Source organism: Athene noctua, chromosome 11, assembly GCF_965140245.1.
Source record: "Athene noctua chromosome 11, bAthNoc1.hap1.1, whole genome shotgun sequence".
Lineage (NCBI taxonomy): Eukaryota > Metazoa > Chordata > Aves > Strigiformes > Strigidae > Athene > Athene noctua.
Genome location: NC_134047.1, coordinates 9375328 through 9398606, shown reverse-complemented (window position 1 = coordinate 9398606; position 23279 = coordinate 9375328). Strand labels below are relative to the sequence as shown.

At 39.5% G+C, this 23279-nt stretch overlaps 1 protein-coding gene across 4 annotated transcripts in view; it reads right to left on the bottom strand.

Moving 5' to 3' along the window:
- Nucleotides 1-21115, bottom strand: part of LOC141964823 (phosphatidylinositol-binding clathrin assembly protein-like) — a 33214-nt gene extending 12099 nt beyond the window's left edge. For all 4 annotated transcript variants that reach the window (XM_074915629.1, XM_074915630.1, XM_074915631.1 and 1 more), the window contains exons 1-10: nucleotides 20621-21115; nucleotides 12653-12795; nucleotides 10026-10101; nucleotides 9092-9194; nucleotides 8824-8917; nucleotides 8608-8719; nucleotides 7412-7518; nucleotides 6789-6830; nucleotides 2398-2483; nucleotides 1207-1330 (exon numbers count right to left, since the gene is read on the bottom strand). In XM_074915629.1, coding sequence (XP_074771730.1) covers nucleotides 1207-1330; nucleotides 2398-2483; nucleotides 6789-6830; nucleotides 7412-7518; nucleotides 8608-8719; nucleotides 8824-8917; nucleotides 9092-9194; nucleotides 10026-10101; nucleotides 12653-12795; nucleotides 20621-20750 — 1017 coding nt within the window. In that variant the 5' untranslated portion in view covers nucleotides 20751-21115. The remainder of the gene's footprint in view (nucleotides 1-1206; nucleotides 1331-2397; nucleotides 2484-6788; nucleotides 6831-7411; nucleotides 7519-8607; nucleotides 8720-8823; nucleotides 8918-9091; nucleotides 9195-10025; nucleotides 10102-12652; nucleotides 12796-20620) is intronic.
- Nucleotides 21116-23279: the final 2164 nt, after the last annotated feature.

Here is a 23279-nt window from a genome sequence, read left to right as displayed (position 1 = left end):
ATTTCATTACTTCTAGAGGCCCACTGCATTTATACAGCACAGGTCAAAGCACATGTTTCTTGAGGAATGCTTACATTCCTCAAGTAAAGCCTTGAGTGAGCTTGCAAGCTTCCCCGCCCCCAAAATGAAAAATTGTATCAAGTTCAGCAGCAGGTAGCAAGGCATACTAAGTTCACAGTCTAATAGCAAAAAACATTCTTCACATTGATTTGAAAAATATGTCACACACCAAATCAGGAAAGTAGAGAATCTTCACTAGACCTCTAACTCCAGAGATGAAACTCAACTCTGCATGACCATCACAGTTTACTCTCAGGCTCCCAATAGTTTTAAGGCTCTCAGTGTGGCCTCCAGAAGACATGAGCAGAGTTGCCTCATCATTTAGGTGTGTCTAGAGATGTTAAAGCAACACAAGAAAAATTCCCAACTGTCCCAGGCACATGCATGTGGGGCATGGCAGAACTACAGATTCAGCTTTCAGCAAGAAAAGCATCTTGTCTTGTTCGAGATTTTATACTGTGTATGTTCTCAAACGGGTTAAAAGGATCTGGAGGACCAGGATTCAGGCCTTAAGACAGGGATGTTACTAAGACAACTAGTCAGCAAGTACCAATGAGCAAAGGAAAGCTCATTAAGGAACCAAGACGGAACACATCAATTTTCTTCCAAATGCATTATTATTCAAAGTCAAGTTATACCTAAATACACATGATTTAAAACATTTTTTTCAAACTAAATTATAGAATTATAAATAAGAGCAGTTAAACATGGACACAACTATAGCATATATTCTCATTATGAGCAAGACAACTGAAGAATCACACTTAAGCCATATTCCATACATCATGGGGAAAAAATAATTCCCTCCTATCAATAACCAGTCTTACAATAGCAACACTGTATGATCAGCTGCAGAATCTAACCTAGAATTGTTGTATACTCATTTTGTGAATCTCTGAGATAAATAACAATCTCTTGGAAGGAAGAATGTAAGTTATTAATATCAGCTAGCTGCTATTCAAATCATACTCCTGGTAGAAGGGTCACCACATAGTGGCAGCCATCAACCTGCATCCTACAGAATCATGTCTTGGTCTCTAAGATGAGAGTTCCCACCATACACTATTTTAAGTCAAACTTAGTCGTCATTTGCATCCAAATAAAAAAACAAATCTCAGAACACAAACTTGTAAAAAAATATAGTACCTTAAGTGCCTGCAGTCTAGCTTGTTCCTCCTCCAACGCCTGCTGCTTTTCCTTCTCATCCATCCTGCTAAATGACATTCCTGTACTGGCAAGTGTGGAAACAGCACTGGATAGGGCACTAGCTCTAAAGACAGTAATAATTTTAAAAAGTTTTAAGAAAAACAGTCAAGTATATATTACTTCTAGTTTAATTACCAAGTGCCTTATCTAGTTGTGTGTCATTCTCCCTCCACACCAGTCTTTCCTTCCCTTACTCTGATACAGAAAAGCAGACACCCCAATAATGAGGGAGTCTGGTGAAAAAGCTGCATGAGTACACAGGCTTATGCCCTCAAGTTTCAGCAGGTAGGAACTGGAAAGCGCAGAACATAACAGTTGTCTTTTTTCTTTAAGGTCATATAGAGTAGACTGGAATTCTATTCCATTCAAGTTGCAGAGGCACAGAAACCTTTTTCGTACATATTATATGTGTAACAATAAACAGAGCACAGAAGTTACTCCCTACGTTGTATACTTCTTAGCAGGATACTGTGGTAGTGAATCCTCAGATACTTACAAAAAACCAAAATCTGAGTAGCAAGACAGAAAACTCATGTAGCTTTCAGAGATACATTTATCAGTAGCTACCAAGTTTCTGTGAGAGAATGCCTATGCCAAAAGAGATCTCTCACTCTTTAGTCCTAAGTACTGTTCATATATATTGATACCACACTTGACAAAGAATAGTAATTCCTGTCAAGCACAAAGCATCTGAGTTAATTTGGCTGTTCTGAGAATAGACCAAAGGACTTCTATAAGGAGGTTAAAATACCATGATCTGAGAGGCAAATAATTGACAATAAAGATAAATACTATCCTATCTTGGGTAAAAAGAGCCTCAAAATCCAAATACCTTAGAAGTCTTAGAAGCCCAAAGACTTCAAACAAGTAGAAAGAATAATATACAAGGTCTCAGCTCACTGGTTTATTACAGCATAAGTTTGTCAGAGACACAGGAGGACATACCTAGATTTCAAATGTGACTAAGATATCAGACTACTTACTCACTAGATGCTTCATTTATACTTCTAGGAAAATACATTTGGAAGTGAATAAAATTCAAGAACACCAAGCAACTGAATCGTGAAAATTCTTAGTGTGAAGATGACAAATCCTAAGTATAGGCATCATTGTAATTCATTGGGTGCTCACCTGCTGGCAGCAGAGACTTCTTTTGTTTTCTTTCCCTCCACAGAAGCCAAATGCTGTTCCAGTGCTTCAAGCAAGCTGCTGGGTGCCTAAAGTTAAAAGTATTTATTAAACACTGCTTCTAGACAATACATCATTGTTTCCCATTCACTAAAAACAAACAAAACCCCACACATCAATAACCGTGTCTTTGGGTTTTGCAGACATCCTGCACTCCTGAATTCCATCTACCCCAGTTGTGGTTCTTTAAAAGGAGTGGCACCACAGAGACGGAAGGAAGGATCCCCCTAAAAGTAGGTTTGCTTCTGTGTATGCAAGTTGCATTCTTGTTTTTGGCAATGTATTTGCTATGTTAAGATCAATCCAACAAATCAAAGCTGATTAAGCAGTATTCCCTTAAACTTGCAAAAGTACCAAAATGAAGCCTTTGCATTTCTGATCCCCCTTCCCCCATAACAAGCCAATCACTTTTCATTCAGATATTTACAGTCAAAGGCTTGCATTTAAAACACTTGACTACAGCAGAATGTTATGGTTGCTTAAAAAAAAAAAAAAAGAGGCAATCAAATTCAACATGATCCCAACAATACTATTGCAGATTGAGTAGCTATGCAACACATGGCTACACAGTAAACTAACTCAATCATTCCAAAGTCTTTGGTAGTCTAAAACATTCTTTGAAGTGATGTTGCTATATTCTGAAGGGGGTTTTTTGTGAATTCCCACCCCAAAAAAAGTGTTACCCATGAGAAGTTTTTAAACATTAAGCTGTTTTATAAAGCAATTAAGATTTCAAAAACCAGGCTTCTCACCACTGAAATCCAGCAATATGTCCAGCACAAGACACCTCAGCTATGATTTAAGACACCTAAATGAGTTTTAGGTGACCAATACTCATAACCTTATCAAGAACTTTTAGAGCACAGCCATGACATTATTTAGTACCTGAGACAAAGATTTTAACTGACAGGTAACAGAAAAGAGCAAGTTTAACATATATGGACTAAAGCACACCATAGTTGCTTTGATTCCTACAGAAAACAAGAAAAAATTGCCAACCATAACCTGCCTTCTTTCTGCCATATACTTGTGTCCACTACAGAAATATTTCTTCCATACCAAAGGAAACAGCTTCAAAGCTCTGAACAAATTTGTGCACATCTTGATTACACAGTCTTAGCAGCAAGTAAGATTCCTCTAGATTACCCTATAAAAACATCCATCCAGTAAAATAATTAGGCTGTCACTTTTGGAAGAGTTCACTGCCTTGCAATTCTAGCCACATTGCTCTTATGGTTTTTAACTACATAGTCCATACTCCATAAAACAAGTAAAATAAATCCTACTGCAGATTCAGATGAAGGGAATAGACCTCTGAAGTTTTAATCTACTTGCCAGCTCAGTCCTCCTCATGTGGCAGGGTTTCAGAGACATTACGCCTCTCATTACCCCTTGCCAACTTTCAGTAGGTAGAACAGATAAGATAAGCATTGTTTGGAAGAAAAACAATCTTGCCCTTCCTAACCCAAAAGCTAGACCAAAGTATTTCCTGGAAAGAAGAAACATATTAATCATACAAAGTTTTGGCAGGTTCCCCTCTGAAATACTGAGCACAATCCTAGCTTCCCACATTCAGTGAAGGCCAATTCAAGCTACAAAAGATGCAAAGAAAATCAGTAAGAATAATCCTATAAAACTGCTTGTCTTAACTTGACCTGAGTTGGTATTTCTTTCTATAAATAGAGCTAGGTAAGCTAAGACTGTGTAGTGACCTCAACTGGTCATGAATAAATTCAGCATTCAAACTAGACAGCTGAATCCCAAGGGGGACATTTGGAAATACTCTTCCCAAAAGGTTTTGGGGGGGAGGAACAAAAAACAAAAGACCCCATACCTTTACCTTTCAGGAGGAACAATAGTTTGCAAAAGGCACTGTGTGACACAGACAGACAATCTTTATAGCAGGAGACTATACCCTAATCCCAGAAAGTTTTTCCTGGTTGTCTTTTTTCAAGGCCACTTTAAAACTTATCTGTATGGAAAAGCATATTCTATACTTATTGTTTCTAAAATCCTCTAAACAACCCCCTCATCAACCATAAAACCTAAAACCAAAAAAACCCAGCAGCTTCTCTGAACTTTCTCATTGCTGCAGACATTCAACAAAACAGAGATGAAATTCTGAGTGAAGAGATCTTAAGTTTTAGGTCAGAAGAGATGCCTGGGCTAATGCAGACATTATAACTTGAAAAAGTCGGTATTACATGACTCAGTCTCCCCCCCCCACTCAAAGACATCTGACAGACTAAGCCATAGAGAGAAAAATTACCCAGTTGCATTCATGAAATACAGTAACAGCTGTAAACAGAAAGTAAGCAACCTCATTGTGAAACAGCACCTAACAAAGGAAAAATTTTCTTTATAGGAAGTGGCAAAAGTGGCAGTAGTGTGAATATTAGAATCAGGGAAGAAAAACAGTTATACAGCAGCAGTAATAGTAAACCTCTAGAGGTAAAACCATTGTTACCAGGATCAGGTCAAGGAAACTCTGAAATATGCATATCCCAGAACAGAATATACACCAGAAATATAAACAAAGTATTTGGAAAAAAAAATAAATACGGTAGACCAGAATAGAAATGAAAGACATGATCCTGTCAGAACTTATTTCAGAAACATAAGCACACTGAAAACCAAATTTTTGTGAAAGCCTAGTATTAAGAAATCCTAGCAAATTCTTTTAATGTGGCACTAAATGGACACACAATTATTCAACTCTTATTAAAATGCCATGAAATTTACTATGGAAGTGAAATCCTTAGTGGCACTGGAACTGCCAAAATACAGGGGATGCTGACAACTACCATCACAATGCAGAGAGAGCTGCCTTTCATGTCTAAGTGCACTTACAACAAAATAGCTGAACCATTAGATAAAAAATGCTGTGAAAACAGTAGATATGTTTTTGCTCACTGAAAGTTTCAGATATAAAAAGCAGCAAAATGAAACTAAATCCCATAATCTCAGTGAACCAAGAAAACACTGAAGAGCCTTATAATGACCCAATTACGTGGACAAGTTCACGCAAACCCAGTGAAGGACAACTTCAGACTTGAGTGTAATTTGATTAGCATAATACAGACCAGCTGAATACTGCAGTACTAATCAAAAGACAGAGTAAGATGCTAAGATCAAACATGAATAGAAGACATCCAACTACTGTTTTCACTTATTACCTGCTCTTACCCTGCTGGTTAGTCACATTTCTTTCCTACCACAGAGGCCTGTAAGTTGTTAAAGAGGTTAATATTAATTGCTAGGAGGAAGAATTAGAGATTAGTACTTTGAAACATTTGATTTCAGATAGAAATCATACCATTGGCAGTAATGAACAACACTGACAATGGAAGTTTGTGGTTTAGATTTGATTTCCATATTAAAAAGACACTGATGAAGTTCAGGTAAAGCTTCACAGTAGATATATTTTTACATGATTAACCTATGAAATTGAATTTGGTGAAGGTAGTGCAGGATTAGATGTGACTGTTCTAAAGTTTACAGATTAGGTTTTAACTGTTTCTCACTGACTCCACTTAAAACAGTTTGAGTACTCTAGACCTCTAAGGCACTCCAGTTTATTGTCTGAGTCTGACAGATTGGCATTTATTCTACCCATCAGGTTACTGTTTACTACAGAAAGAATACCAAGTACCTCTGCCCTGCTGGGTGTGTCCTAGGTAAGAAATACAACATCCCTATGAACTGAAGTAACTTGCAATGAGTAACTTTGTGTCCTTCTGTGGACTATCAATGTTTTCTGTTCACCGGGTCAAATCCTCTCTATCACCTCCTTTCTGTCCCTCAATTTATCCTTACCAGAAGGTGTTCCCCTGAAATCCACCTTTTAGACTAAGTGTTCCAGCACACCACCTGTGTTGCGCATGGTCCTCATACTACTGTGCAATATTGAAGCCAGTGTTGTGCGCTGATACAGAAACATCAAAACTATTCAGACCTCAGGGGAAAGAAAAAAAATTCTTGACCGACTAGCTAATTGCAATCTTTAAGTGTGTTGGAAGACATTACGTTACAGTGAAATTAAAGGTTTTCCTCAAGGCATGGTAAGGTACTTGTGGCTTACATGCCACAGAATCCTCTGTGATAAAAAACAAAAGTTATTGAAAAATATTTCCTGGGAGTTTTATTGCTTGAAACAATCAAAAAATCTTAAGAGCTGCAAAGTGTGAGTACTCAATACACTTAATCCGTGGGAAAAGTCACCATACTCAATACATAGGATACATTCTTGAGAGGAATGATTACTTAATGATACACACCAACCTTTAAAAACACAAAGAACAAAATAATCGGGTTAATATGATATGTACACTGACCTGAGTAAGATCTGGAATGTCACCCTGATCAATTCCAACTTGCTAGGTTTACAAAAAACAGAAGGGAAAAAAGTACATTACTACATGCAGTGGCAATAAAAATAAAAACCAGTGATGTCTGAATGTTACATAGAAACTAACATATTAAAGGGATATTCGTAACTTTCTGAACTGGTACAGCCTCACTAGGAACACACCTTAGAAATCACAAACATATTAAACTGCATCTCAAAGTAAACCCAACTTCCCATCCAGCCTAACTTTTTAATGCAGAAAAGCTTATGAGGAGCCTTAGAAACACCCACTCTGGTTACTGGAACTACTTCTCCATTTTGAGCAGTTACAGTAAAGGAGAGCACTGTATACACACTGTAACATTCAGTTGACACAATCTGGACCATTCATGAAATTTGTAACACCACCTCAGAAAGTTTACTATGTTGTCTGGCTAATAAAAAGGATACCCAAGAATCTCACTTCAAGTTAACGAGTGTATACAATCTGTAGAACACTTCCTTATATAACAAAGTTAAGCAAACATTAATCCATTTGAGAAGTTGTTATTATTAATATAGTACCAGTACAGCTAAATTATATCCTTTCCATGGATGCAATTTATTTACCTCTGCTACTTTGAGGAATTCTGACAATTTGGTCATTCTGGCTAGAAATTTTTTGTAAATATCCAAGCCTTCTTTGCACTGGTTCTTCTTCATATCAAAATATCTTTCTGAGGATGCAAATAAAACTCTTGTAAGATAACAGTCTCCCTAGCAAACAGCTGACACAGTATTATAAAAGTTAATTTGAGACAAGCTTCAAGGAGAGGACAGGAGTAACTTAAAGCTATTCAGATTTTAAAGTTTACAGAAACATCTGACACCTTTTGTAATAAGTCAGAAAAATCAGTGCTTTTCTACTAACTATTTCAGTACATTAGAAAATAACACAAAGCTTTATTAAACATGGTTGCGAATCACTGCAATTGTCAAATTAGGTATTTAGGTGAATATTTTCAAGAAGTCATCTTAGCTGGCAATGAGGTAAATTATTTTATCATTTGAAAATATTCCTGGTATACAATTACATTTTTAGACCTTGTATCAACACATTTGGATGTTTGTAAATGGGTTCAATATCCAAAAGACATCAGAATGGCTACTGAAGTGGTATATATACTGAACTGACCTACCAAAAGGAATATCAACTACATCCTTACTTTTTATGGTTTTGCCCTATATACTTAAAGAGATATTTCACTGAGTAAAAACCAATGGATTAACAGAACAAACTGATCGGATGTTTTCACTCAGAAATTTGCTTTAATAGTTTATTACTATTATTATCATTACAAGGCTTTGCTAAGAGTCCATCAGTCTTTGGTAAGATCCATCACTCTTTGCTAAGAGTCCATTAAAACCCCCTACATGTCATCTACTAGGCTTGTGTAGATTCAGGTACCAGGTAAAAATGATTAGTCAGGCTATGAAGAAACTGCGACTATACTCAATCCACAAAATACCAACTGTCACTGATACTTCTACAGCCCAAGTGCCAAAGCTTATCCACTGCACATTTATGGCACCTTTGTTTTAGTTTCATCAGTCACCTTGCTATCGCTAATTTCTGTTTCAAGATGTATTCTTCAAGGTAGAAATGTTTAAGCCTATGGTAGTTGCTGCTGAAACTAAGATGGACTTAATTTAGTGGTAATGGAGCAAAGAATTTATTAGGAAACTACAGTCAGAAATTGTCTGCATTCTTTAGTTCTCTCAACATCTTTCACAAAAGTTCAAAAGCTAAAAAAATTCTCACATACCTAAAAGATTAATAATCCCCTCATTGTATGCTGCAAAAAGTCTAATGGAATCTTTAAAGAGGAGCATAAAGGCAGCATTTATAACACCATTTGTTAGTTCATTTGGATTTGCCTGTGTAGAAAGCAATGAGAAAGTAAATTAGTATTTAATAAAATAATTAAACTCTCACTTCAAAATGAGAGAATGTTACCTAACACTGAGCTTAAAGTACTTACATCAAAATCAAGGAGTGCATCAAGCTGGTTCTGTATGATTGGAAGGGTTTTCAGAAGTTTTTCAGCATTCATGGTTCGCATCACTCCATCTATCCTACAAAGTAGAAGACACACGTTTACAGGTTACCAAAAGGCCTCAGCATATTATGCTATTTCAAGAATACTATATTGCTTCAAAAGAACACCAATTTATAAGCTCAAGAACAACTGGTATTTCCCTCCCCCCTCAATAAGAAAGACCAAACAAAAGAAGCAGTAACAGTCTTACCCTCTTTTCATTTTGGTGAAGTCAACTGCTACAAGTCTATATGAAAGTGCTTTTTCATTCAAGTATCTGCTATACCGCCTAATGAAGGTAGACATATCATAGCCTAAGAGTTAAGCATTTATAAAAGTTAGACATTTTGAAGGGGTACGGTTTCTTTCAAGTTCTTTTCAAGAACTATTCTCATACTAGCCCATTTTACATCAACTTGCATAAAAAGCTCTTCATAGGCACTTTCCAGACTCTTGAGATTCACTGTTTTTCACCTTGAAATGTAATGTTAGAGTTTCTTTCCAACTTGCTAAGATTAGGAAAGCATTCATTGCAATTATGAGAATAAGCACCTAAACACATTAAAATATTAGTAAGAGCTACTTGGTTCTTGTCTAAGATGTACTTGAAATTAGACTAAAAATGTATTCCTAGTAAAATGCTGAAGATTTTGTAAACTTATATGCAATGTCTCAAAAACCACATAAAGACCCAAAAACATTTTCTACCACTGGTAAGTAATTAAAAGACTTCACAGAGATTTGAAGGAATTCTCTCTATTTATACAGCACATGCTTGTTACCATTCCATGCATCTTAACAGTAAACAGTTAATCCTAAAACACTAAAATGCAACAGCAAATAATAGATCATTACGTTAATATTCATCAGGTTTATTCTAGAGTTCACCTTTTTAAATTTACAGCTATGTATGCACATGATACATATGTTACAGACAGATTTCTAGCACTCAGCTAGGTAACTCAAGAATCGCACTTTCCTTTTGTGTCTACATTCTTGGTTGGATATTCTTTGGTGCCTCATGCAATATAAGTTAAAATACCCTTTCATTTAAAAGTCATTTGTCTCCTAGAGTACACTGACACAGGCACTATCAGAGAGAAAAAAAGACAGTAGAGTTATTTCCCTTAGTGAAAGATCCTTACCCTGCATGGCACTTTTGTCCAGGTAGTTATTTAAATTGAACAAAGTGTTTCGGGATGCAAGATACTGGATAAAGCGCTGTTGGTGAAGGAAAAGTTGAAAATATCATTGTTGTGAGAGCCAAAACATTTCAGCATATTACAGAAAACTACACTTACCTTGTAACTGTTTCTAGTAGCCTCTATCAACAATAGAAATTAATTAAAAGGGAAAAATTTAAAGGAAAACTTGAAACTACTGATTAGCAATGCCCCTGAAATCCAAAACTCTGTTGGGCAAAGATATAAATTTAAACTAAATAAAAAGATATCACTGCCCATAAATAAAAGACAAATAATCCTAGAGGAAGCTGCTTAGTTTAACTTTTTAGTTTAGAACAAACAAACTGGAAAACAAAACAAAGATACCACTTGCATTGCCCAAGCTCCCAAGGTTTGCATAGCTCTACTGCTGCTGTAGAAGTGGGAGGCAGATTTAGTTACAAGTTTAAAAGTAATTAGTAACAAAAAAGCTTCTGGAAATGTGTTGAGCAGCAGCACTGGGGCTATATATATATATATAAAAATAAGTATGTTGTAATGTAGTGATCTGACTAAACAGCGTTTAAGCTTTGACAAATAGTAGCTGGCTCTGTAAGAGACAAACACATCCAGACAGTTTTAAAGGTTTCTCTGCCACTGTTCCACACAGATCTCCTGTGATTGTGATTTCTTGACTTTCTTGCTTCTTTGTAAGTGTTCAAGTCCATAAAAGAGGATTATGATCAGTATGGCTTAAGGGACTTGTTACAGCTTTGATCTGAATCCCTCTGCTGCCACAGCATGCAGGGCCTGTTCCTTCACCTTTCATGGTGGAAATCCACCTGTCTGCCAGGTTTGACTATATCACACTCCACAAAACTAGCATTTTTTTCAGTCAGGCTCCATATAATACCTGCTCTTTGGGAGCTGTAATGAGGGCTTAGCACAGCAACAAGAAAATGCTTCTCACCAGTACTATTTAAACTGAAAGCAGTACTTTCACCTTCCGAACGATTCCCCAACTTGTCACATACCACTTCATCAGTAACTCTGGATGTGTTTTCAGCCTATAGCTATGGAGTTTGTACAAGTCTACAACGTGCAGCTTGCCTACCAATAGTTCTGGCACTGTTTTAACTTTTTATTGTTTTCCACTTGGTTTATCTGGTCCTTGTACATCTTAGTACTGCATTCAAAGAGATACAGAAGAAAAACAGTTTCAACACAATTAGGAACAGGACAGCGATATTCAAAAGGTGTATATAAACATTTCAAAGTTAGCTACTGTTATGAATCTCATTTTAAAAGGGCCAATGCTAACTCTCTCTCTCCAGATGTCAGGGGTCTGTATTGCACAATGCACAGGCGAGAGCAGTTTTAACCCATTTTACCCTAAACTTCATCACAAGAAACAGGTAGTCACGCTGAACAAGAAACTGCAAGACAGTGATTGCTCAGACAACATTTTGTCCTTCTGCTGTATTTACTTGTACTTAAAATAGAAGCCCAACAGCTGATAATTTTTTATCTAAGAAAAAGGCTCTTTTCATGTATTAGGAGAGTGAGGAGCACACTCATGTTCCACCTGAAATGACAGAACTAGTGTTCCAGCTACATTATCTCAGCAGATATAAAGGAACTCTTTTTGAGGTTTCAAATGCACTCATTCAAAGCTGAGAAGCAGTTTTGGTACAAACATAAAAATTCAACTCTTCTGCTACTACAAAACACTGTGTGGGCAAACAGATACTGACTGGTAGCCCACAACTCCTAAGTTTTCTTTTTTTTCCTATGGTTCAGTTGTTTGCTTTTTTTTCTTTCAAGTTTCAGTGTGTAGACATGAACTTTATTGGAAGAAGACAGAATAAAATACACAAACTGATTTACACTATTCAGTTTAGCTTTATACTTGGAATAAATAATGAATTCTACTTGATACTACCTTTTTATTTCAACATATCATCTGTCAAAACTACAATGTAAGCACATAAGTAACTTGGGGAAGTGTTAACAAAGAGCACACTATGTTTTAAAAGTTACTGTAATTAAGTTCACAGAGCTTTGGAGAGAGGAGGCAACACTAAGTTTTCAGAGCAGTTTAATGGCTGGAAACATTTATCTTTAAGAATCATCATTTCAGTATTACCAGTTGCCAACAGTCATTTACTGGGAGAATGACTACACACCTACATTCAGGACTAAACTGTCACTTGACCAAGAAAAGTTCATTTTTTAATGGAAGGACTGTGTAAGAGAGGCTACATTTCTAATGCCATGTTATTGTCTCGGAAGCTTTAAAAAACTGATGAAATAATTTAAGTGAACTAAATGCAATAGAAACCTGTTTTGGAAGAATGTTAATGGCAACAACATATGAAGATTTAGCCCATTATATGATGATTTGACAGATCAAATATTCTAGCCACCATATTCCTCCTGCCTTTAGTAAGTATTCTTATTTGTTAATAGGTTGGCTGCACACTTATGGAGTGCTAACAAGACTTATGCTGTGCTCTTACTGATAAGCACTAGCCTAATGAAGTAAAAGATCATCAGAAGTTTTTTAAAACACTGTCAAGGAAGCTTTAACAGAAGTAATTGTGTCTTACCTCGTTTCCATACATCATGAGGTGGTGTGTTGTGATTAGAGCTTTGAAAACTACAACCCAGCTACTGTTCGCAGTTCTCTCAAAGAGTGTATCTGCCAACTGTGGAATATTCACATTCATTTCATTTGTGCACTGTATTAGATCTGAATTAAAAAAAAGAAATCAAAGCATTACAATGAGTTATACTCTCAAAGAGGATAATCACGTTTTGTGTTTTTAACATTAGGAATTCATAGTAGAAGCATTGGTTTAAGAAATAACTGAGCTATTTCACATTCCTTGCTCAAATTCACTTCATTTTACTGAAAGACTCCAAGTATGAACTTCAAAGGCATTTCAATAAGTTTATGGAGTCCCCATATCTCATCTATAAATAACCTGCTCCAGTAGAAACTCTATGTCCAAATTATTGTCTGAAAGCCAGTGCAGATCTTCTGAATGCTCAATGCCTGAAGCCACTCAATCTAACCAAACAAATGAATATCAGAGAAGCAAGGAAAAGCTGAGACATCTACACCTCATGAAATCAACAGGCAGCAAGTACCCTGCAACTCCGACCTAAGCCTGAGTGCTGACACACATGACAGCAAATGAGATGCTATATACCTGTAATAAGCCTCTTTAAGAATCAAGAGCAAGTACTTGCATCTACATATCTTTCCACTTTGCTAAAACCTAATCACCAACCTACTGAGTATTTTGTGGTGCATCATGGCAGGTCTCAGACTTTTGTACAAAAAAGGCTCTTTGTGTCCAAGACTGATTATAAACTCAGTAGTAGAACATTAACTTGGGAGGTCAGAGACAGCGAGCTTCAAGTCTCTGCCTGAGTATCACTACAAAACCAGAACAGGCTCCAGCAGATACATGGGTAAAAAGCCTGCCTGGGTATGCTAGTGAAGACGCTTGCTGAAAAGAGAGCAAAGAACTGAATCCAGGACTATTCTAAACCCCTCAAGACATGCACATAAGGCATTTATTCTCTCTCTGAGCTAAATTTGGCTCAGGTGTGATCAAAGTACACCTTAAGGACTGGGCAAGGCCAGTAAAACAAACATCCAGTTTGAAAAGCTTCCTTTGTGGCCTCTTAAGCCAAGCCTGTGAGCAGGCTGTTGGTTGCAGAGCAGCATTGCTGTTTATGTGGTTTGTCTTATAAGTACTTGAAAAAAGGCAGGTGCTTGGGAAGTTGGGCAACAATTGAATACTGAGGTGTTGGCACCACTGAAATGCCAACTTCTTTGTCTTCTTAGCAGCATGGGGAGGACAGACTACATTATCACAAAACATTTAAACATGAACTTATAGATCACACACTGATAGTTTAGGACAAAATGCTTCGTATAAATATTGCACTTCGAATTTATACCTGTTCTAGTGCACAGAATATATTACAGATGTATCTTAATTAAAGGTCTGTTTATTAAGAACATAAAGTCCTTTGATTAAGCATCACTGTTTGAATAATTTAATAACCAGAGTAATTTTAACAGAGTGAAGAGTTTTAGATAGTATCTTGTCAAGGTAGAAAGCTATAAAATGCAAATTCTAGTAAATTACTAATTTCACTCTGATGTCAAAGGTTTCCAATTATGGACAAAAGTTGGGATGAAAACTTTCATCCTTATTAGTAGCACACAAAAATGCTGAAATAACTGCACAAAAAAGCACGCCCTGAACAGTTTTAAGCAAGCTATACATCAAAACCTTATTGTTGAGTAGTATTAAAGTATTTCAGTATTTACAAATGTGAAGATTCTCAAAATCAAGTCATTTGACAGATGCTGCTCACCACTCATGGCTGTATCATCAGACGCTGTGTCAAATCTAAGTAGTACTTTAAAATTTGTAGAAAACTAAACAGTCCACAGACAATTATTGCCCCAATTCCATAATTTATAAATAGAATTAAAATTCAAGTTTTCTCAACAGCCTCATCCACTGAATGAGAACTTTGTTAGGCCATTTCTAATTCTCTCAAAACACATTAAGGGAAGTCAGTCTTCCTAAATCAAATCAGTTTATAAGTAAGCATTATAAAGTCACTGCTATTAGATCTTGCTTAGTATTCTTCATGTAACCAACGTCTCTGTAACCATCACAGAAATGTTACAGAACTGTTACAAGTCCTATTCTCAGTTTCTAAACACCAACCAACCACAGACAACACCAACAAAACCTCCACAAACTCTGTACCAAGCCATACCTATTACTACTAGGTAACAGTTAAAGAAATTCCATTGATCTGCTAAGGTCAAAGACCACACAGATAGCCTACTGAAAATATTATTTCTGCACAAAGTCCTTTCCCTTCACATGACCACTAAGCAAGTCAAATTCTTCACTGAAGATTTTCAATATTAAGAGTGGTTATTAAAGAATAGATGAAACCAGGAGGGAAGATCCAGGTTAAAACCAAAAAATTTTCTGCTCTCAAGTCGAATTAGCCAAGCTAATTTCATTCATACTTTGCCATCAATCTCCAGAGACTTTGATCTTGTCACCTTCCCTCAGATAAAGTCTTCTACCAGCAGTCGTTCCAGTACATCCTAAGATGATGTTGAACACCTGGGAGATCCCTTGCATATACTTACGTCTAAGACTGGTATCAAATGTGTTCTTATAGTGCTGCTCAGGCACAATGTGACAGAAATCCTACTGTTAGCAACTATATCAAATGTTGTAACTGATCACCTCTCCTTAAGCCACACATCCATAAAAAAGCTTTGGCTTATCATACCATCATAAAGGTTTATCACCACAAAAAAAAAAAAATCCAGATGCTCCCTTCAGAAGGGAGCAACTGCCTTCTGCTTTGGCCTACAAAAGAAGTCTTCCATCAAGTGCCAGTAATAGAGTGGAAGTTCACTGGTGCATTTGAGAAGCTCACGTGTTACTGTTTTATTCTACAAGTGTGGTTCCATGTGATTGAAAAGCGCAGTTCCAGTAATTCTGTAAAAGTGCTAGTAAGGTTTTCTAGCATGTGCTACTCACTTCTGTAAGGTATGAGCCTGACTATTTTAAAAGGCAACCAAAAGGAATACTCAGAGTCTAATTCAAGCTGTGCTTGAGGTTAGAGGACCTGAGTGAGCTGCAAGTCCCATGCACTTCAGACACATGCTGAAGACAACACATACTGGCTCCCCTGAAGACAATTTTTATTGAGGACACTTAGCACAATTGTAGTCTTTGGTTTTAAAACCTTCTTGAATGCACAAACACATAAGCCACAGTTGCCAGTATAGAAGAACACACACCTAGGCAAACAAAACACCTCTAAAGTACTAAGAATGAACAGTGGGAAAAAAACGTTAGTGCATTTTATAGACCAAAACTGGACTTTAAGAGTGTCTTGCAAAAATACAAATTTAAAAGGACTCTTTAATAAGGTAACTCAGGGCAATTTTTTTTATTATTATTTCACAACCAGTAATAAAGCTATGATCACATCTGAATTCTAGTAATTGAGATCCACAAAAAAAGAAAGTGTCATTTCTTTATTATGATTCTTTTAAGTCTACGATAGGAATATCTACATAGAAACAACTGTATGGATCTGTTACAGCTGGCAGCAAAGGAAGAAAAGGCTATTAACACCATACATATGGAAATAGAAAGGAACACATGCACCTGAGAGACTGACAGCTGGGCAACTGTAACATGGATGTTGGCCATAAAAGCTGGAATGAAATGTGTAGGGCAAGTGATGCTCATTTTCTTATCACACTACTTATATAAACACTTTACAACTCAAAGCGTTTTGCCAATTACCCGGAGGAATCATTTCAACTGCAGCAAGGGAAACTGCGGTGCTATTTCTAGAATGGAATTTAGAAACATGTTAACATCACACAGGAAAAGAAAAAAAAAAAAAAAAAATCAAACCACTTTAAACCATAAGAGTACCACAGGCATTTTCAAGCAGCCTGGAAAAGCTGCAGAAATCTTACTGCCTAGAAGAGTATTAGAATTGCTCTTCCACAGCTTATCTGAAATACTGGCACATCATCTATGAAACCATACAACTCTTTGGAGAACAGCATGCATAAATCCAGATATTAGAAAAAAGATTATATATTTCAGGCTTTTGTAACATTATCAGCCAGGCACTGACAAAACCTGACACTTTTCCACTTTCAAGTAACAAGAAAGTAATAATTTTCTTGATTCAGGAATATCTCTCTCAAGAGAACTGTAAATACTTATGTTAAAGACAACCACAATGATTTAATATTCCCACATTTCTTCCTTTTTGTCAAGGATTCAAACTGCTCTAGGAAAGATGTAAGACTTAGGACCACTTTCCTTAACCCTAGCAGTCCTGAAGGGAAAAAAAAGACAGACATTTTCCTTTTGGAACTTGCACCATAAACTACAAAAATATAAAGCAAAAGAGCCACATTAGCAAACTTTGGCAGCGTAGCCTAAGGAATGCAACAATTTATGCTGGAAGACGTAATTTAAAGATTGCACCTGACTAATAGCAAGAAATATTTTTATGCCCATATGCTCTTATAGTGCAAATTTAATAGCAACCTTTAAGTTTCATTTACATAACGACCAAGTCTGACCTTAAGTTACTTCAGCAGAAGCAACACAATTCAGCTATTCCATCTTACTCCCCCACTGAACAAGGATACCTGATGGCCCATAAAGTTTTTTAAAAAGATTTAAGCAGCTTCTAAATAAAACCCACATTTATAGATTACAAAAACATTAACTATTTTTTGTTCAAGTCAAACTTCCTCAATTACAGTACTGAAAAGCTTCACAGATAACTAAAGAGCTTCAAACGAAAGACAGCCACCTTACTGCCGCCTATGCGAGAGTTCAAGGGTATTTCTTCCTATTGTATCACAACTTACATATCTCTGCAAGAACCACACTGCATCAGCATTCACCTGACAGTCATGAGCTCTAGCTGGAAAAGAAAGAACGAGGACAAAAACAACCCAAAACTGATAGTCATAACATCACGTTGTTGGCAAAACTTTGAAGTTTGTGATGATTTTGTGGAGACCTGAACTTTCTCCTAAAGCAAAAGGCTTAAGAGCTTAATTCTGTTACATAATACAATTTTGTAGTACTGAATTATCACAAGATTTTCAAAATTTTTCTATGTACAGGAGTTTTAAGTTCTGATGAGTAACTACCTTCCCCTTCCCTGCACTTCTTAAGTGGGCTATATATAAGAGAAACAAGATTTTTTCTTTATTACTATGCTCATTTAAACATTTAAGATGTAATTAATTTAGGGGCTTATTTTTCTAAATTTTGGTCTACATGGAAGTCTACTCTAACAGTTACCAACCTGGCTACAGCTTTAATTTATTACTTTTTTATTATGGCTTTTCAATAGTTAGCCAAAAAGAGATACGTCACTAAAAGCAGCATCTAGCCCCACTCCACTGCAAACCAAACTCAGGAGGCTGAGGGGAAGTGAGAGAACCCACACTGGGAAAGAAGAGAAGACCGTCAGGTGCTCCACTAAGAGAAAAGATCAGCTTCTGTATAACATTTTATATTATCCTAAAATATTACAAAATACTACAGAAATAGATCTGCTGACTTATTTAGGACATCATGACCTATTTAAAAGGAAAAAACCCAAGTATTCCCATCGACATAGCTTATGGTTTGGGAATTTTTTTGTGGTTTTTTTCTGCTCAAGAAAAATACAACTCAGCTGTTAGTAGCCAGACAAAACCCAAAACTCTTAAATACTAGTTGACACACTGCATGTGTAGCATCTTTCCATAAATATCCATACTGTAACATTATAGTTTTTCTTGCTGAGGAAGCTTGGCAATAAGGGCATTTTAAGAATTAATCTGAATAGAGTGAACAAACTGATACTCCACAATCTCTGATGCAACTACAGCAGCTCTCAAAAACATGTTCTTGGTGAAGCTTTTTCTTGAGCAGCAATTACAAGTAATACCAGATGGTGTAGCATTTTGAATGACACACACATGTAGCGTCCAAAGTGCAACTACCAGCGTTTTGCATTAAATCCAAGCTATATCTTCCTTCATAATTTACTTAAGTTGAAACGTACTCACACTGCATCTTTGAAAATATGTTGTGTGATTTTCCTAGAGATTACAGTACTTAAACTAGTATCTTACCTGCTTGCATTTAATACAAGTACACTTTGTGTACAAGGGAAAAAATAAGTGTCACACAAAGGCCTCCAGATGTTTGAAAAGCAGCACCTGGGTATACTCAATGAAGACTGGAGAATGTTCATTGGGATTATTTTTTTTTAACGCCTTAGAGAGATATACGTCATACCCTACTGCACATCTTTTTTCCTCACCCCACCAACACATTCCTCTATTTCAGATACCAGGTCAGAACAACAAGCTTTTTGTTTGTCTGAGACCAAAGTCTGAGAAAGTGAATTACACCAAAACACAAAATTAATCTGGCACAGAAGGGGACCTTCAGGAGACTGACAGCTCTCAACAGGTTTGTATCAAAGGATATTCAAAAGGCAAGGACAGCCAAAAGGCAAGCTCAGTTTATGCTATTCTCAAGAGTTTTTTCAAGTTTCCACTTTCTTGTTTTGTGGGTGTAGCTTATAGCAGATGACATTATTTTAAGGACATCTTCAAACAATACCCTGTACCTTTTAAGCTTAAAAAGCTTTCAAACTATTGAGCAAACTGTCACCACTTTCTGGCTTCCTGTTACGTTGCCATTTCTACCACAGACACAAGTTAACTTTAAAATGGTATCTTCAGAAAAAAGAAAATTGCCGGTTACCCAATTTAAGGTTTTTAATTTCAACACAGTGACTGCAATATTCACTGCCGTAGCTGGATTCCACTTGTTCAGATCAGTAACAAATGAAGTATCTAATTGGTTGGTTTTAACTCTTTGATCCACATCAAAAGCTCTCACACAAGAAGTCTGTATTAACAGACAAGCATCAGAGCGCCAAACTATCCTCAAACAATACAACCGAGTACGCTTCTTCTGAAAGCTTGAACAGCAGACTCCCCTTAGCACCACCAACTTAAACAAGTCCTACAAAACTACCCGCCTGCTCCCTTGACTTTGAAGAAACCAGCATAAAGCTTCATGTCTTCTTGCCTCTCCCTAATGGAAACACACACGCTTACTTCACTTTCAACAGACAGTGAACGGGTAAACTGCACCACATACAAGGTTTGAAGCATTCAGTGCACTTTTGAGCAAACAGTAACTTCAATTGCTATCCAGTTACTAAAACCTGAAGCAAAGCAACACCACTGATACTTCTGCAGATATCAAGGGTAGCTTTCTGCATCTTCTGGCATACAGATAGGAGTTTTAACATATTAAGTTTAAATATATCAGCGGCAGCACACTCTCGTTCTGGAGAGATGTATTGGTCCACCTTCGCCCTTCCTTTTACCTCGCTTCAAGTCTTTTTACCTCGCTTCATGAGCTGTAAGACACAAAGCTATGATTTTTCGGGAAACCAGAAATATTTAAACGGCTGCACTCCACCAGATACACAGAAGGACGGAAGAGTCCTTAAAAATTTAACTCCTTGCTCACAACAGTAAGAGCACGCCACTTAATCCACCTTTTCCCCAGGTGCCGGATTAATAAGCACTGCTGCATCCAGAGCACATAAACTTAAGTAGCTCTCATTGGGAAGAGTTCAGAAGGTTGTAATATTTTTGTTTCTCGGGCGCGACAGGGTGTTACAAAGCTCACTCCTTCCACGTGTAAAGTAAGTTTTAAAGAGCAAACCAGTCAGCTTCATCCAGCTTTAGGCGACACGCTCCCCCCGCTCTCCCAGGTGCAAGCGGCCGCGCTTGGCTCTCCCCTCCGCCGCCACCGCCCCGCAGCAGGAGGGCTGCGAGCCCACAGCGGTTGCCCCGCGGCTCACCAGCGGCTGGCGAACGGCGGGCCCGCCCCGGCCACCCCCCGCCCCGGGGCGCAGGCCGCAGGCGGCCACCGCGGGGTCCTACTCACAGTCCAGGTGCTTCTTCTTAGGGCCCATCACCTCGTGGGTCGTCGCCTTGCAGACGGCTTTGGCGACGGCCGAGCCGGTGACGCTGTGCTGCGCCGCCGTGATGCGGTCGGTGATCGACTGCCCCGACATCGTCGGCGCGGCCCTGCCGGCGGCTCCCCCCGCGGACCCGCCGCGGCGGGCAGCAAGGCCGGGGCAGCGGCTCCCCCGCGGCCGGGGCGGGGGGGAGTGGGGGCTAGCGCAGCGTCCCCGGGGGAAGGGCGCCGGCAGCCCCCTCCGATGCGGCGAGGGCGAGACCGGCGAGTCGTCGCCGGGCTCCGCCTCACCGGCTCCTCTCCACCGCCGCCGCGGCGACGACGGGGCTCTTCCCGCTGCTGTGCGGCGCGGCGGCGACTCCTCGCCTCCCGGCCCCGCCGCGCTCGGCCGGCCGCGCCCGGCCCCGCTCTCCTGTGCCTCCTCCCGCGGGCTGCGCTCCGGCTTTCCCTTTCACATTTACACTCCCAGACAAAATGGCGGCGGCCGCGGCGGCGGCGTCAGGTGACCGCGCGCCCGCCCCCCGCTCCCGCCCGCCCCGCGCCCGAGGGCTGGGCGGCGCGCGCTGCAGCCCCAGGGCGGGAAGGCGCGCGCGGGGCGGCCGCGTGCCCCGGGGGGCTCCTCCGTCACCCGCGACGTCAGCGGGCGCCCCGCGGTCCCGCGGCGCCTCGGGCGGCGCGCTGCGCCCTGGTGGGCTTCAGAGGCGATAGCAGGCGGTCGGCCGACACACGCTGCGTTCCCTGCGGGCACAGGGGGGCCGTGCGCGGGCAGAGCAGGGGTCCGCAGCCTCCATAGCCCGTCCCGCCGGGATGAGCACACCGGCGTCCGCGGGGTGCGGGAACGAGCCCGTGGTACTGGTGCCGCTGGAGGGAACTCCCTCCTTCTCTTGGGGGTTGCGAGAAGGAATAAAAGCTCCTCGGAAGACTTTTCTTCTGCAGACTTTATTTGCAGAAACAACGTCCTTAAGAAGAAAGGGCCCGAGCTCTCTTGCTGAGCCTGGTGCGTTGTTGTGCTTAGGAAAGTGAACCCTGCTTGGGCTGTCCGCAGGGGCTGGTTGTCCCGCTCCTCCATGAGGCTGCTGAAGAGAAACTCCTCTGGAGGGGAACGCATTGCCTTGCCAGGACTGCAAGGCTGTCAAACCACAGTGGTGGTGGCCCCTGGCATTGACCTGGTTTTGAGCTGATGGGTCTTGTGTGTTCAAAGTGATACCCAAGAACCAGGCAGGACAGGAACTGGGTGATGGGTCCAGCCAAAAATGCGGGGGAGGAATGGTAGTTCACTGTATGTGTGTGTTCATTTGTTTGCCATTTTCTGGAGACCAAGCAGGAGGGTGAGTGCAGCTTTTGCCAGGTGTGACGGTGCTTTCTCTGATATGGACGCTGGCCCATTGCAGCTGAACCGTTGCCAGAAAAACGTTTCAAGCCACCATCAATAAGATGTTAATGGTACCACGCAAGCAGGGTTAAAAAAAGAGTCTAGAAATGTCTGGTTCTGCAACTCCCCAGTCCTCCTAGCTTGGCTGTCTTCGTACCAGCTTATTACTTGACTAAAAATACAAAATAGGTTTTGTAGTGGGTTGACCTTGGCTGAACGCCAGGTGCCTGCTAAGCCGCTCAATCAATCCACTCCTCAGCAGGATGGGCGGGGAGAAAGTAAGATGGAAAAGAACTCGTGGGTCAGATAAAGGCAGTTCGATAAAGCAAAAGCAACGGCTGTGCACAGAAGCAAGGGATAACAAAAGATTATTCTCTACTTCCCATCAGCAGGCAATGTCCGGCGGCTTCCCGGGAAGTAGGGCTTCAGTACATGTAGTGGTTGCTCTGGAAGACAAAAGTCATAATAACAAATGCCCCCCCTCCTCCGTTCTCTTAGCTTTCATTGCTGAGCAGATGTCATATGGTATGGAATCTCCCTCTAGTCAGAGCTGTCCTGGCTCTGTCCCCTCCCAAGATCTTGCCCACTCCCAGCGTACTGACCTTTGGGGGTGTGGGTTGGGGGATGTTGGAGGGACAGGTGTGGTGCTGTGGAGGTGTGTTACCAACACCTTTCCAGCTATGGATACACAGCACAGCACTAATAGGGCAGCTATGGGGAAAATTAACTCCATCCCAGCCAGACCCGATACAGTGAGGGAAAAATGTAGCATCACTGCTACTCAGTCAGAACACTCAGTTTTCCCATGCCATTTCACGGAAGAGTATTTTTTTAACTTCTGCATTTATAGTACATTAATATAAGTGTGAACACTCAATAAATAGAAGGTCTGCGAATACAGCAATAGTTATTTTAGGTTACAACTTTGAAGTAAAACCAGAAAAAGTAAGGAGAGTAAGAAGGAGGCAGTTGAATATGAGTGTTATAAACAAAAATCTAGCAGCTTCTGACAGTCAACTCGTATTTCAGGGTGCTGATTAAAGCTTTATTGCTTACATTATCCCTAAAGTGAGATGCTCCATAAATGTGTGCTAGACTGCCAAACACCCAACCGTCTGTTACTGCATTACACGTATAAGAGCAATAAAGCAGGAAATGTTTGCATCCCACAGTACTGTATATTTCACTAATACATAAAATTTCCTGTCTTTTCATAATATTTGTACAACACAGAGGGCATTTTTTAAGTACTTC